Source organism: Zalophus californianus, chromosome 12 (assembly GCF_009762305.2).
Source record: "Zalophus californianus isolate mZalCal1 chromosome 12, mZalCal1.pri.v2, whole genome shotgun sequence".
Classification (NCBI taxonomy): Eukaryota; Metazoa; Chordata; class Mammalia; order Carnivora; family Otariidae; genus Zalophus; species Zalophus californianus.
The window spans coordinates 98,916,994-98,933,535 of NC_045606.1; the positions used below are offsets into that span (position 1 = coordinate 98,916,994).

The window sequence follows — 16,542 nt, forward strand, 5'->3', positions numbered from 1 at the left end:
TCCTGGTCATCAAGGGGACATCGTGACTGTGGGATTTTTTTGTTCGGTCACAGGTGCATTCTGCCTCCCCATCCTAACTGGAACATGCTCTAGCTCAATCACAGACTGAAATTTACTGCAGGAGAAAACTATGAAGAATCGTTAAGTAAAATTTCTTTATGTACTTGGCTGAGTAAGGCCCCGTTAGAATCCCCAGCATTACCATTCCTTGCTGCCCATCTCTTCTATTCATCAAAACTCCCACTGGGCTAGTACAGGTCAGTCACTGAACTGCTTCTTTAAGAGGATGAGTAATCAACACATCCACTTCTGCCCCAAGGCCTAAAAGATCCCTTCTCTACTGATTTATTCTTTCCTTAATGAGGAGTAAAATTTTATAAGACTACTTCACCTGAGTTCATTCCTCAGTAAGAAACATCACCTGCTCGGATTTCAACTTTTTAAAGAAGTAGGTAGCCTTCTGTTTCCCAAAGTCTGTGTTTTTCACAGTTCAGGTGGAAGGGGAAATATCTCACATCCTTGTCCTTGGTTTGTTTTTTTTTTTTTAAGACTTTATTTATTTGTTTGAGAGAAGAGAGTAGGCGAGAGACAGAGAGAGAGAGAGAGCACAAGCCGGGGGGGGGGGGGGGCGGCGGGAGGCAGATCTAGAGGAAGCAGGCTCCCCACTGAGCAGGGAGCCCGATTCGGGGTTCAATCCCAGGACCCTGGGATCCTGACCTGAGCTGAAGGCAGACGCTTAACCGACTGAGTCACCCAGGTGCCCCCTTGTCCTTGGTTTTAAAAGACAGTCATCACAGTCATCATAATCTCCCATCCAGAACACAAGTTGCCTTGCTCTTCTCTGAAGGGCCATTTGCCCACCACCTGGGTTGATAGTGCTGCAGAATCAGTGCCTATGCCCGTGGCTCTCAAGCCTTAGCAGGCCACAGGGTCATCTGGAGGGCTTGTGGAAGCCCAGATTGCCAGCACCCCACCCCCACCCCCGGCATTCCTAACAAGTTCCCAGGTGATGCTGTTGCTGCTGGTCCGGAACCGCACTTGTGAGAACCACCCATAAGAAAGATCTAGGACTCCTTCGACGTTCGTTTCTGCTACATAGATTGTAAAACTCAGGACAGAGGGTCAAAAAGGCACTGGCTTTACTGAGCTAACTGGTAAGACAATGTGTGGTTATATTAATTGAAACAGTACATTAGAAATACCTCTACTCAGATTCCCCTCTAATTTGAATGTTAGTTTAGGAAGATGTCGAACTCACAGACTGGGGTGGGGGGTGAGGTAGGGATAGTGCGCAGGTATATTTGTGATTGAGTTGCGAAAGTTTCCTGACTTCCAAAACATCCATCAGATCCTAGCTGGGATTCTATAAACCTCAATTCCACGGGGAATGGATGCTGGAGAAAGAAAATGTGCTGTTATAGGCTATGGGAACTCTCTTCTTTTTTTTTAAATAAAGAATTCTGAAGAAGAATGTTAAGAATGAGGTACAAAACGGAACCATAGTTTACCAGGAGGGGGCCGTGTTCAATATGTGTAAGAGGAAAAAGAGAAGGAGAAAGATCAGTCAGAAGCCAGTGAATGTGGTCGGTGTCAACAATACCACAGGTATTGGGAAGGCCTGTGTGCATTTTATTTTAGCCAATAGAGTCATATTCTCCTCACCCTACATGTTCGCTAGTAACACAGAGGTTCGTTTGCAGCAAAGTCTCCAGCCCTCAGCCTTATCGAGTCATTTAGTATTTCATCTAAAAGAATATAACATCTTAAACTGAAACCTAGAGTAAGATTTGGACACAGGCGTTCAAAGACGAGGCTATGTTACAGCTGCAATGCAGTGAGTGGGAGAAGACTTTTATTTTCTCTTTCTTTATCTTTTAGAAACCGGGAAGATTGACCAAGAGATTCACAAATACAACACCCCGGGATTCACTGGGTGCCTCTCTAGAGTCCAGTTCAACCAGATTGCACCTCTCAAGGCGGCCTTGAGGCAGACGAACGCCTCAGCTCACGTGCACGTCCAGGGCGAGCTGGTGGAGTCCAACTGCGGGGCGTCCCCGCTGACCCTCTCCCCCATGTCGTCCGCCACCGACCCCTGGCACCTAGATCACTTGGATTCAGGTAAGGCGGCATTGGCCAGGTGTCTTTGTTTCTTCAAACCTCAGTTTCATCGTCTGTAAGATGGGGTTAGGAACAGGGCCAGTAAGGCTGGTAAGGCTGTTGGAGGGCTAAGGGCTCAAGGGAACGTGGGAGCCCAGGAGTGCTTAGCCACATACCAAGTGCTCAAAAGCTACAACCGCCAGCCCGGCTCAGAGCCAGAAGTACATAAGGCGAAGGTAAAGAACATGGAAACTGTTGACTCTAACTCATTTAAGCGAAATTAGGAGATGCCTAAACCGATGTCTACGACGTGACTTTGGGACCGATCTGGTTTGCTGTTGCCTCTAGGACTCTCACTGTGGCCCCACAGTCCAAGGTCTACTATCAGGGAAAGATTTTTTTTTTTTAAAGATTTAATTATTTATTTGAGAGGGGTGAAGGGGAGCAGAGGGAGAGGAAAAGAGAGTCCTAAGCCAACTCTGCACTGAGCACGGTATCCTACGTGCGGCTCGATCTTACAACCCCGAGACCAGGATCTGAGCTGAAACCAAGATTCCAACACTTAACCGACTGAGCCACCCAGGCGCCCCAGGAAAGATTTACCTATAGCAACGAAGAGATCCATCTCCCGACCCTGTATGTATGTGAATAATCCCAAAGGCTTCCAGATTTTTTTTAAGAGGTGCATTTAAGCTTACAGGACTCTGGGGATTTAGTCCCACTCCTGCAGGTGATAAGACATGTAACTGGAAAGCATAAGCCTACAATGAAAGGTTATGGCTCTTGGCTGCAAAATTAATTGGGAGCAAATTCAGCATGCCCATGACGTCGAGTGGCGGAGAGCCATAGGTCTTACTCTTTGCTCTACCCAGCCTGACCTTGGGCCACCTCTCCAGGCCTCTGCGTTGTCACCTCCAAGGTGAAGAGTGGGCTGTGATCTCTACGTGACCTCCAATTCTAACAGTCCGTGCATCTCCAGAGCAACATGTAAACACGGGAAGGGGACAATGGAGGCAATGCAGCTCCATTACTCTCCCTGTCTCATTAGCAGATTAAAAAACATGGGCGTGTTTCCTGATCTTGTTCCTTGGCTTCCTTGTGAATAAAATGGAGATAAGGTGACTGGGGCACCTGGGTGGCTCAGTCGGTTAAGCGGCTGCCTTCAGTGCAGGTCATGATCCCAGGCTCGTGGGATCGAGCCCCGCATCAGGCTCCCTGCTCAGCAGGGAATCTACTTCTTTCTCTCCCTCTGCTGCTCCCCCTGCTCATGCATGCTCTCTCTCTCTCTCTCTCTCTGAAATAAATAAAATCTTTTTTTTTTTTAATGGCGATAAGAAGACCCAGTTCCCAGAATTCTATGTGGGATGACATACTGAAGGCACTTGGCTTGGTTATAGACATGTAGCAAGCTTGTAAAAAGTTTAGCAGCAATAATATTTACAATGTGGTTATTATGATGTTAGATGCGATTTGCCATGATGCCTGAATGTCCAGTCAAGGTTCTAAATTCTCCCCCACCCTACCTTCGAATTCATAACAGTTCATCATGTAAACATCATGCGTCTGATTGCCTTACACATATTCCAGCCCATGCTCGGTGCAGCTCTTGTCGTTGTGATTGCTTGCCAGGATTCGTGCTGCAATGCTTTACAAAGCTTCGAAAGAAGCCAAAATTGCCCCATTGTCAGAATAGCCAATTTACAGACTAAACAATCCTCTTTGTTCCTCGCACATGGATTCCTATAACATGATGAGGGGTGCTGTGTGCCAAGGGTACTTATAAAGAATTCTCTTTCATGAATATTGTTAGGATTACACAGCAGGCTGGTTTTTTCCTCATGGGCTGCCTTGAACAAAGGAAAGCGTTCCTAATGCCGAAAGTAGAAAAGTAGGAGTGAAAATATAAGCTGAGAAAAGACATATGTCAGGGCTACAAAGGAACAGATTTCTCCGATAAATTCCTCCAGATGCCAGAGCGACCAAGCCAATGTATGATCTTTGAAATGTGCAAGTTCTTATGCTGTTCCAGGTACTCCCTGCATGAGGCCATGAGCGTGTGTGGTCTATGTCGGCTGCCAAGAAGCCAGTTTCAAAGACCTCTAGATGCTACTCTGGGCCAATGCAAGCTCACATTCACTGGGCCTTAATTAGCAAAGTATTTGCTTTATGGTCTGAGGGATGCAGTTGTAGGGGCTAGACCGTTTGAGTTCATTGATTTTTTTAAAAAATCATGCTTTACATGGGACAGTTTCATTCTTGTGATTGAAACAGTGAAAATGTAGGTAGGGAACATGTCTGTTATTATTCAGTGTTTATTTTTTTAATATTTTATTTATTATTTGAGGGAGAGAAAGAGAGAGTGCCCATGGGCACAGAGGGAGGGGCAGAGGGAGAGGGAGAAGCAGACTCCCCACTGAGCCAGGAGCCCCACACGGGGCTCAGTCCCAGGACCCTGAGATCATGACGTGAGCCAAAGGCAAGATGCTTAACCAACTGAGTCACCCAGGCACCCCTCAATGTTTAAATCAAATATCGGTACCCCAGATATTATGGTTGTACTGTCACATAAGGTCCATTTGCAGAGAATTGCCACTTGCATTGAGCAGAGCCCTCACCTGGTGTTGACTGGCCACTGCATCGACCTCCCCACCAGCCATTTCCATATGTGGGGGAATGCTTATAAAGGAGTATGTGTGTCTGTCTCATGAACTTTATTAAAGGGACAGAAAACAGCTTATGAACTATGAGGCAGAAGGCTTATTTATGTGTGTCTGTCTCATGAACTTTATTAAAGGGACAGAAAACAGCTTATGAACTATGAGGCAGAAGGCTTATTTAGATAACATGACTGGATTTTTTTTTTCTTTTAAGAAAACGAGAGAATGGGAGTGGAGGGCTGGACAGGCAACAGAGAAAGAGATAAAGGAAGGTTACTTGATAGTGTCAGGGAGGAAGAACTTTTCCTCTATTCTCTTATGTTCTGCATCCAGGGGCCTGCAAATTAAACTGATAAAAGGCAAGAGCTCCTGGGTGGCTCAGTTGGTTAAGCATCTGACTCTGGTTTCGGCTCAGGTCATGATCTCAGGGTCATGAGGTCGAGCCCCAAGTCAGGCTCCACACCCAGCTTAGGATTCTCTCTCCCTCTCCTTCTGCCCCTCCCGCATCTAAAAAAACTGATAAAAGGCAGATGAACAGGAGAAAAAAATGTATTCCTGTGCATACAGGAGCTTACAGGAGAAGTAGCTCAATAAATGGTTACTTGCTTAAATGCCTTACATAGTAGAGAAAAGGGAACGAGGAGAAAAGGCCTCTATGGGAAGAACGTGGGTTTCTAAAAGAAAACAAAACAGGAGCTAAGAAAGTGTGTGATAATGCTTGTTCGTGCAGCTATGAATGGTCTTTCTGTCCTCTTCAAGGCCACAGAAGTCCCCTGGAGAGAGCACTTATGGTACCCTTACTCTCTGTCTCCTTCCTGGGAGTAACAGCCACCCAGAAGAGAGGATAGCAGTCTCATTTCCCAGAAGTCTCCACTTTCAGTCAGCTAAAGGAAGTTCCAAAAAGATTTCTTTCTGCAGCTGTGGAACCCAAATGTCCTCAGCTTAAAATCATCTTCATACCAACTCTGGGGTTCTAAGCGGACCCCCACATCAGCAAGTGCACCCTACTCTTTGGGAGCCTTTTTCTTTTATCAGATAAATTTTCATATGGAGAGAGAATAAGAATCTGTGCTATCAGATATTCAGAAACAAAACAACAATATATACACAAAAATAACCATCGCTGCCTATAAGTCATGTGTTACCTGAGTCTGTGTAGGGATCAGACAGGACAAGAATGAAGGTGCGTGCTAATGAGTCCTGCTTTGAAAAAAGGACAGTTGGAAGTAGATTGATCGATCTGGTGCCTCGGAAAGTGTGGTCCCGGAAGCTTGTTCAAAATGCAGAATCTCAGGCCCCTAACTCAGATGCACCGAATCAGCATCTACATTTTAGCAAGATCCCCAGGTGACTTATGTGCACTTTAAAGTTGGAAACACGAATCTAGTGCTGTGATTCTCGATCTCAGACCACCTTTGAATTACCTAGTCAGCTTTGACAAATCCTGATATCCAGGCTGCACGCCTGACCCATTAAGACAAACATTCTGGAGAGAAGAAACAGGTGTTCATAGATGGCATCCCTCCCCCGATGATTCCAATGGGTAGTCAAGGCTGAGACTCACTCATCAAATAAGACAGACGCTTACTAACAGCCCCCTTGGTAAGCCCTTTGAAGTAAGGTTACCAGAAGACAAGAAAATTAAACAGCCAGATAATGAAAAAAAAAAAACAGTTTATGAAAAACAGTGAGGCCTTTATGTGGCAAAATCACAAATTAAAAGGCTGTAGCAACAAGCTTACAAAAGGCTGGGCTCCTCTGACCATTTATTTTGTTAGGAAGCTCACCCCGATAAAGAAGTTTTATCTAAACTTGAGGAGAGCCGGTCTGCCTACTTATAACTAGAGAAACAGACTGAAAACAAACAAACAAGAAATCCACAGTGTGGGGCCAGACTCCGGGCTCTCAGGAAAGGGCATCCTTATAGAAGTGCCTGCAAATTATTTCTCCATTTTTTGAATGAGCTGCAAACTTAATTTGAAAGGATATCAGGGGGAAAAAATGCAGCTTTAAAATCAAGGAGAAGGGGCGCCTGGGTGGTTCAGTCGGTTAAGCTTCTGCTTTCAGCTCAGGTCATGATCCCAGGGTCCTGGGATCCAGCCCCGCATCAGGCTCCCTGCTCCTCGGGGAGCCGGCTTCTCCCTCTCCCTCTGCCTTCTGCTCCCCCTGCTTGCGCTCGCTCGCTCTCTGTCAAATAAATAAAATTTTTTAAAAATTTAAAAAAAAGGAAGTACATTTATGAAGAATAGGGAGTCCTATGGCCTTAGTAGTAAAAGTATCTTAATGATGAACTAGGGCTACTCACTTCATACTCACACCAGGACATTTGCTTTGCAGAGACCTAGAAATTAGAATTCAAGATAGCCACTCCTAAACCTTGTGTTCTTTCTGCTCTCTTGCATTTCTTCCTTTTATCTTAGATGATACCAAAGGATAAAACAAAAAGTGTATTCCAAGGTATGCTGGCTTCGAGTCATCAGATCTGACACTACTAACTAAGCTGCTCTTTACCTCTGTAAAGCCTTTTGGGCTCTGTCAATGTTTTCCAAAGTGAGGGGCATTTACAGTTGGTCAGGCTGTGCACTGCCTAACTCTAAGGGATGTCATTTGCATTGCAGTCTATGGCTTCTGGAGCAATGAAACATGGTGGCCTTGATAGGGGGTCACCAGATCATTATGGGAAAAAGATAGACACAGCGTTACATAATAAGTTATTTCCTGTTCACTTCTCTTTCAGTCCTTCTAATCCTGTCCAAGAGAAAATCTCCTCTGGGTTCTGGCATGCCTTTAGCACCTCTCCCACCCTTGCTATTCAGTCTTTCATAAAAAAAATTAAAAAATAAAAACAAGCTTGACCGGCAATGGAATTACTCAGGAGGGATATAAAGTATAATCAATGCATTTATTTAAATAAGAAAATTGGGTCAATTTAGTGAAAATAAGTAAATAAATAGCAATTAGGTTTTCCATGGATTTGGCAAAAAAGGTGAAGCTGGTCCCCACATGATTGGAGTTTGGAAAACACTGGACAGTTAGGGCAGGAGCATCACAAACACAAGGGCCTAGCGTGGGGCTGGTAGAGTGTGTGTTTTTTTCTTTAAATTTTTATTGTTATGTTAATCACCATACATTACATCATTAGTTTTTGATGCGGTGTTCCATGATTCATTGTTTGCGTATAACACCCAGTGCTCCACGCAGAACGTGCCCTCTTTAATACCCATCACCAGGCTAACCCGTCCCCCCACCCCCTCCCCTCTAGAACCCTCAGTTTGTTCTTCAGAGTCAGTCGTCTCTCATGGTTCATCTCCCCCTCCGATTTACTCCCCTTCATTCTTCCTCTCCTGCTATCTTCTGTTTTTTTTTTCTTAACATATATTGCATTATTTGTTTCAGAGGTACAGATCTGTGATTCAACAGTCTTGCACAATTCACAGCGCTCACCATAGCACATACCCTCCCCAATGTCTATCACCCAGCCACCCCGTCTCTCCCACCCCCCACCACTCCAGCAACCCTCAGTTTGTTTCCTGAGATTAAGAATTCCTCATATCAGTGAGATCATAGGATACATGTCTTTCTCTGATTGACTTATTTCACTCAGCATAACACCCTCCAGTTCCACCCACGTCGTTGCAAATGGCAAGATCTCATTCCTTTGGATGGCTGCATAATATTCCATTGTGTATATAGGGTGCGTTTTTTAGAGGGGAAAATGATCAAATGATGTGGATTTGATTTAAACCAATTCTATGGTATTAGAAACATCCAGTCTTTCTTTCCACGTAGTTTTCCCCCCCTTTGATAACAGGTACAGCCCGTTTCTAAAGCACATCATTATGGTCATTAGAATATTTTTAGAACGGCAGTTACAAGGTAGAAAAAGCAAACCCCAGCCCTGAGTTCTGGTTTATTTAAAGGTCACAGAGCACCAGGCAATTGCTGTGATTTACCTCTCAGGATTATGGGCTCTGTTTTCTTTTTGTCAAATTCAGAGAATCTTATATCCTTAAAATGGCCTGGATTTGCCAGCAGAAAGACAACTGCAGAAGGCAATGTACGTTCTGTAAACTACAAAAACAAAACAAACACCAGAAAAAATAAATCCAGGAGTCTGATGCCATAAATTTCTGCACTAAGTAACAACTCCAAACTGTACCTCAAGCTGTTTTATGAGGCGTGCATATCAAGTGTTGGGGTGTTTTATCACATTCATGATATTTGATACCAAATACATCAGACCAAAGGCCACATCCTAGGATCTTTTTTAAAAATATTAACATAGAGGGGTGCCTGGGTGGCTCAGTCAGTTAAGTGTCTGGCTCTTGGTTTCTGCTCAGGTCATGATCTCTGGGTTGTAGGACTGAGCCGAACCTCGGGCTCCACGCTCAGTGGAGAGTCAGCTTGGAAGTCTCTCTCCCTTTCCCTCTGCTTCTCTGCCCCCTCAAATAAATTTTTAAAATACAGATTAACGTAGGCAAGGCACTTTAAGATGTAAGATTTCATTCCCTGCGGATCCTCTAGTTAGAAAGATTATGACTGGTTACTATCTTGCAAGATTCCTAGTACATCCAGGTTATATTCTCTGCACAGGCACACGGGACGTGACAGGTTCATCCTACCCTGGAGAGGCCCTGAGGAATGGGCCTCTGGAAGGTGCTGGCCGCCAAACTCCTAGTACCCACTCCACCCAGGAGCCACTGGGCTCCCACCCTAAAGTGAACCCATACCTGATCCCGAGAGTCTTCTGACCAGAATCCTCACAACCCCTGGAGGGAAGCAGGCAGGGCATGCAGAGTCCTAAATCAGTTAACACAGACTGATCCGCAGCGCCCCCCACCCCGGACCCAAGGTCACGGGTTGTCAGGAATCCAGGAGATCCAAACCAAAACTTGTCCAGTGGATTCACTCAGGTTCGAAGAACGATTGAAAAACCGGCCCTCTTAAGAACGTGGTTCTTCTCCCAAATAAACTGGGAACTAGATGGACTGTGGTCCCTGGGCTGGCTCAGTGTAACTGCCCTACACCTGTTAGATCCCAGAATACAGTCCCCCGGGGCCTGGCTGGGGGGGCTGAGGCTGCCCCCCTCCGAGGTCCTTTACCCCTGGAAACAGCAAGTTGATTTCTAAAAGCGCCCCTACCTCCACGTCCATGATTTTTAATGACTTGATTTCTTGTCTTTATTCCAAATTTCCTTTCTACCGTCTGAAGATAAAATATTTTTGTATCTTCATGGATATAATGAACATTTTAAAGCTGCACGTATCTATTCAGCTTCCTCCATAATTACAAGCCGGTAGTTGGTTTTCTTTACCACCTGCAAGCACTTAAAATAATCGTTCCAGCTCTTACAATTACATCTTAATTCTTTCTGAGCAGATCCCTGTTTTCATTCTTATGCTAAGATTGCATGATTAATGCATTCAGTCTCTGATACCTAATCTTTTTATTATCTTTTGTGTTTTTTGTTCCCTTCGGTGACCGAAACAGTACCCATTTATTCAAGTGCATGAACGATTATCACCCCCTTTTCTAATGTGTACTTTTCCTGCAAACGGTCCAAATACCCCTTTTCTGTAGAAGTGCCAAGCATATTTATGGAAGCCCCAGTCAAGTATAAGATCAGAGTTACGGATTTGTGATCAAATGGTCATTGACACTGTTCCCGTCTTCTGTTTCCATAAGGAATGGCTTTGAACACATGATTTTGTTGGGTTGAGGGATGCGTTTTTAATTTTGATAGCTGTTCTAGGTCACCCTCCACAGATACAGTACCTCCAATCCAGGAAGGTATGAGTGTCTCTTTCCCCACACGCTCACCAACCTAGTACATCATACTGTTCTTTTGAATTTTGCTAGATCTTGCTTGAAAAAATGAAACTTCATTGTTTTAATTTGGATTTCATTAATCACGAGGGAGATTAAGTCTCTCTGTATATGTTAACAAGTACTTGTATTTATTTCTCCATGGACTGTTTCCATTCTTGGACCAAAGGATTATTTATATTCTTTCCTATTTGTTGGTCATTTACTACTTACTTGACTTATAAGAATTCTTTATATGTTAGGTAAATTAGTATTTTACTACATTTGAATGTTTTCCTCGTTTGAGCTCTAGTTTTTGACTGTATGGGGTTCTTTCCATGTAAAAACTTTAAAATTTACAGGGTGAAATATAAAGTGTTTCAGGCTTTTGGGTTTTATGTCATGCCTTCTCCATTCAGAAATTATTTTAAAAATTATTTCACATCTTTTTCTAATGACTTTATTTGTAAGATTTACGTATTTTTTGCAGATTGATTGATATGAGAGAGAATGCATGAGGGTGCACCAGCGCACGTGGAGGGGCAACAGAGGGGGAGGGAGAGGGACAAGAAGACTCCACGCTGAGCGTGGAGCCCTACATGGGGCTTAATCCCACGACCCCGAGATCATGACCTGAGCTGAAATCAGGAGTCAAAGGGTTCACCAACTGAGTCACCCAGGCGCCCCTGTAAGATTTACATTTTTAATCCACTTAAAATTTATGGGGGTGGAAGAAGTTAGGACTCCCACTTTTTTCTTGTTGAGCTTCCATCCTCTCCTGTACCTTTATCATATTCACAATTGCCCTTTATTTTTGAATCTGCTTCTGGACTCCCGGATCTGTCAGGTTGATCTGACTCTTCATGAGATAGTAGCAAGCTGTGATAATGATTCAGCTTTTATAACAGCATTTGATATCTCATAAAGCTGGTTTCCCTTTTATTCTTTTTCAGAATTTTTCTATCCTTCCACACTTAACTTTTCCCATGTGATGTTAGAATTCCAGTCATTTCATTGGGATCCTCTAGAATGTCTATTGAGATTGAATTTTGTGTGTAAGTTAATTGCAAATAATGTTTCCCTGTCCAGCAAGAGAATGTCTTTCCATTTATTATGTCTTCCCTTCCATATCAGATTCATATGAATATAACTTTAAAACCTTTCCTGGTAAATTTCCAAGTTGTTTCTCCTTTCTGGCGAAGCAATTAAAAACAAAAACAAAAAAACCCTCCCTATCTTAAGGTAAGCTAATTCGGCACCTAATTATATTAGCAAAATCCTTCATAGGAGCACCCAGATGAATATTTGATTAAATATAAACGAGACAAGGTATGTGCACACCAAGGACCATCTTAGAATTCTTCCTAATACATAACACGTCTTACATGTGTATATAGCTTAAGGCTTCCTGTAGGGCATATGATATCTTAAGGATTCTTGTTTTGATAAGTCTTATCAGGGTTAGGCGTTAAATAGTATCTAATGCCATTTCAACATCTATGGACATGACCCGGTTCTTTCTCTTCTATGATAAACTAATGGGGTGAATTGTAGCAATAGACCTCCAAATAGCGAACCAGGCTTTCATTCCTAGCAGGAACCACATTTGATCATGGAGAGGCATTCTCTCAAGGTATAACTAAAGTAATTTTACTAAAACTTTTAGTGGTTTGGTTTTTGTTTGTTTGTTTGTTACATTAATAATTTGGGGGTGAGATAGGTTTGTAGCATCCTTTTATTTTTTTTTTGTGGGGGTGAAGATTTGTGTTTTAAACTTATGGCAGCTTCATAATAAGGGGCCACACAGCAAGAAATGTGGGAGGCCTCAAGGAGAGCAGTCTCAAGACGGGCCAAAAAGGAAACTGGGACCTCAGTTCTACAACCCCAAAGGCAGAGTTCTGCCAACAAGCACGAGCTTGGAAACAAATGTTTCTTTAGAACCTCCAGACAACTCAGCCCTGCCGACACTATGACTCGAGTCTCGTGATCCCCAGTCACACCATGCTGGATTTGTCCATTGCCCTCCAACTAGTGGAATAACAAACAAGTGTTATCCAGACTTTAATGAGCTTAGAATCACCTGGGGAAATTAATGAGATTCAGTAGGTCAGAGATGGGATTTGAGATTCTGCATTTCTAACAAGCCCCCAGGTGATGTTGACACTGTGGGTCCACGGACCTCACTGTGAGTGGCAAGGATAAAAGTAGCCTTGGAGCATCACCTGGACCTTGCAAATTTAATAGTCTTACCCCATGGGGCTCCTAGGTGGAGCAGTAGGTTGAGTGTCCGAATCTCGGTTTCAGGGGAGGTCGTGATCCCAGGGTTGTGGGATCGGGCCCCCTGTCGGGCTGCACACTCAGGGTAGTGTCTGCTTGGGACTCTCTCTCCCTCACCCTCTGCCCCTTCCCCCACCCTCTCTCTCTCAAATAAGTAAATCTTAAAAAATATATATAGACTTTGTGTTTTGTTTTGTTTTTCGGCAGGCATAGCTCTTTGACAATTCTCAATTTTATGATAACCAGTTTAATTAGATTGTCATCTATAATAATTTCTATTATATTTTCCCAGACATTTGTGCTTTTAATCTAGGTTTTCAAATTCATTTCCATAGTTGAACAAAATAAGTTTTTATAATAAATTTCCATTCTCCAGAAAATTTCTCATTCAGATGTTTTATACCAGGTTTAGGTTTTCCCCCTTTTCTTCTTGATTAGATTATCTGACTTGTTTTGTTTTTGTTTTTTCAAAGAACCAGCTCTGGATTTATTTATTAGTTCTATCATTTTTCTGTTTTCTCTTACCACTTGCTTTTATCTTGACTTCTTTAAATGTATATTCACTGCTCTTCAACTTTGTAATTTGAATGTTTAATGATCTCGTTTTCATTGTTGGTGTATGACATCCTCTTACAGACGCATGTGAACCAAAGTTACCAAATCTAAGCTCCAAGCCCAACACTCACTTCTGACCTCACCTCCCAGAGGCAATGTCTTGGCATAAATATTTTTATCTAAGGCACCTGAAAAGCCTCTGGAGACCAGCTGACTTGCTACAGCCTCTTGTCCCTGGAAGAACAGATCTGGGAGGCTTGCATTTTGCAAAGCAGTGGGGGGGGCCAGAGATGAAGAAATGAGGGATGCAAGTAGGCTGAGGTGCAGCAGGGAGACACCTCCTCCCTCACCCCCGCCTTCAGCCCCACCCCTACATACCAGCCCCTCCGCACCCATGCTGCTCCCTACTGGATCCTGTGCCTGACTAGGTTGGGGGCGGCGGGGCGGGGAGCTGCCGCCCAAGGATTCCATTCTTTCCTAACTAAGACTGTCTAGCTCTCCAGAACGCCACTGTGGAAAAATCAGAAGGGGCTCAAACATCCAGCTTTGGGGCCACGTGTCAGCCCTTCTTTCCTCCCTCCTGTGGGCTTCTCTTTCAGTCCGATTTTCCTCTACCGCTCTTCTCCTTTGTCCCTCACGGTAGATTTGAAAGCCAAGGAGGTTAGGATTCTGTTGGTCTTGTCTCTGTGCTCTGCACCGTCCGACCCCACTGCACCTGGCCCCATCCGTAGAGCCCCGGCTCTCGTAGTTCTGTGCCTGGCCAGCCTCTCGGCTCCGTAGCGGTCACATGGGGCTGGGAAGGGCGGGGAACACTGGGCGCGTTGCTATGGTGACTTCTCCGTTGACAGCAGAACCACTGATGCCCGCGGGTCCCACTGTTCATTTTTGCCTCCTTCCAGTGCTGTAGAAACGTTACAAGAAGCCCACAAAAATGAGGCAGATTTGAGCTCAGCGTTGTCCGGGGAGGTCAGAGCCTGACATAGGCTCCATCAGACCCCTGTCTGACCCTTCCTACAGCAGTGTGTCTTGGAACATCTGTCCATCCCCCGGGGAGCCATTCAGGGGAGTGCAGCATCTTCCAGATGAATCTGGCGTTACTTCCTTTACGGACTTGTCACTCGGAAAGACTGTTGTCAGTGAATTCTCCCAAGGGAATCCCCCCGCTCCCACCCCAACCCCCCGGGAAATGCTAGTTCTGCCTTCGCTGAGAATTCAGGGCCTGTGTCCTTGCCTATGATTTCAGAAGTTGCAGAAACGTTATCCAGATGAAGTGTTTGACCCAACGCCATCCACTTCTCAGAAGAAAGTCACTCTAAACCCCAGTAACAAATAGGTGATAAGTTGTTTTTCTCGCTTGAAGAGATCTTTGGTTGATTCCCCAGGCTCTGCACAGACTACCCAGAAATGTCTAAAGACCCAGGGGCATTCTTGATTCTGCTGCTGAGTTTCTACCTGAGAGCAACCCCAGAAGGCTTTGGGGGGAAAAAAAAGTAAAATCAACTTGATGTTAAACTGTAAATGTACATAAAAATCGATATTGATGTGGTTGCAATTATTTTAAACATGGAGATGGAGACAGGTTGCTCTGAAATGTCCCCCTTGGAAAGGCTAAAAGTGGTTTTCAAGAAATTACTTGGGAATTTTAACTTTTAGAAAGCTGGGAAGGATAAAGACAGAAATGAAAGCTTAGATTTGTGAGTCACTTTAATGGCTAAAATGCTTTCGGCGCCTGGTTTTGTTTTCTCCTGGCGGTGGGCCTGTGTGGTATGTTTGGACGTTATCAGCCACCTTTTAGAGGTAAGAAAAATCGACTCACAAAATAAATGCATTCATTCCCTCGGTGAACACCTGAGTGGCTGCAGCATGACTAGCTTAGCCCTGGTGGCACATCAGCATCAGCGGGGGACCTTTCTAAAACTCCCCGATGCCTGCTCCTGTCCCCAGAGATTCTTAACGTGCAGTCAAGCCCGAGCCAGTGGCCCCAGTGTTCACAGCACCTCGCTCAAAACTACACAGGAAATAGTGTTACCAGGTCTTAAAGGTCAGGTATACTCACTCCAGATTCAGTACTTTTCCCACTTTTCCTTCCTCTCAAAAGAAATTTTAAATTTAAATGTCAAAGAATTCCAGTTCCCATTCAGAATTTCGTTCCTGCCTCCTGTCAGCCCTTAAACATAATGCAGAAGTCCGAAATCATAATCTGTATCTCTAGAGGTGAAATCCCTGCTACTAAATACACTTTCCTTTTTCTTCCCGGTTTCTCTTTTTCGATGTGGAATAAGTCATCCCCAAGACGACTAGAGCCAATTAAATATTTTTTCACACTCTGTTGACATGAATGAGAAGAGCTGTGGCTTGTGCTGGAAGTTTGTCACATCTCGATAATGATATGAGCCAGCACTGAGGAGAAATCTATTTGTGGGAAACGCTGGGAAGCTTTAATTTGTTGTACAAGGTTCTCTTTGATGACCCTTAGTCACTCCACCTGCCAACAAGCAAAGACAGTTTTCTTCTGAGATCCGAGGTCAATTCGAGAAGAGAACGGTTCAAAAGACAGCAGACATATCTAGCATGAGAGTTGTACATTCAGTTTTATGAGGTCAGCCTTCTTGAAAGAAAAGGCGTTGTCTTGGGATTGGAATTATTAATTTTCACTTGTGCTAATGCAGCTGAAAAGAGTATTTCAAAAGCAAGAGCCCAACTGGGCATTGATAAGAGACTTAAAATATGTGCAGAATTAATTTTTAAAAGCACTTTAGGTTTGCACACTCTCCCCTTCTAATAAACCACAGCGGAGCCAGCACCCAGTCAGCAGGCTGTGCTCTGGGTGTACACCACTGGGTTCTCAGAAACCCTCCTCCTCTGTATACTGGTTTCTGAACTCTTAGGGATAAAAAGGGTCCATTTTACATTTTGATGAGATAGCTGTTACAACACAGACCTCCTACAAAGGAGGTCTTCCCAAACCATGTGGATCTTGACAGAGCCAGTCCATAGAGAACAGGAGCATATTCATCATCTGAAACAGAAGACTGCATTTTTTGCAAGTCAAGATATAGATGTTATAGCAGATTAAATGTTTTTTAAAATGCATTTTATTATTCACTGTGCTACCTCAAAAGACATATGATGATGACAAAAGCAGATCAGT

At 44.0% G+C, this 16,542-nt stretch overlaps 1 protein-coding gene across 2 annotated transcripts in view; it reads left to right on the forward strand.

Moving 5' to 3' along the window:
* The window catches only part of CNTNAP2 (contactin associated protein 2), a 2,031,041-nt gene that overhangs the window by 1,999,313 nt on the left and 15,186 nt on the right, over nucleotides 1–16,542 (forward strand). For both annotated transcript variants that reach the window (XM_027574309.2, XM_027574310.1), the window contains exon 22: nucleotides 1,879–2,118. In XM_027574309.2, the coding sequence (XP_027430110.1) occupies nucleotides 1,879–2,118 (240 nt within the window). The remainder of the gene's footprint in view (nucleotides 1–1,878; nucleotides 2,119–16,542) is intronic.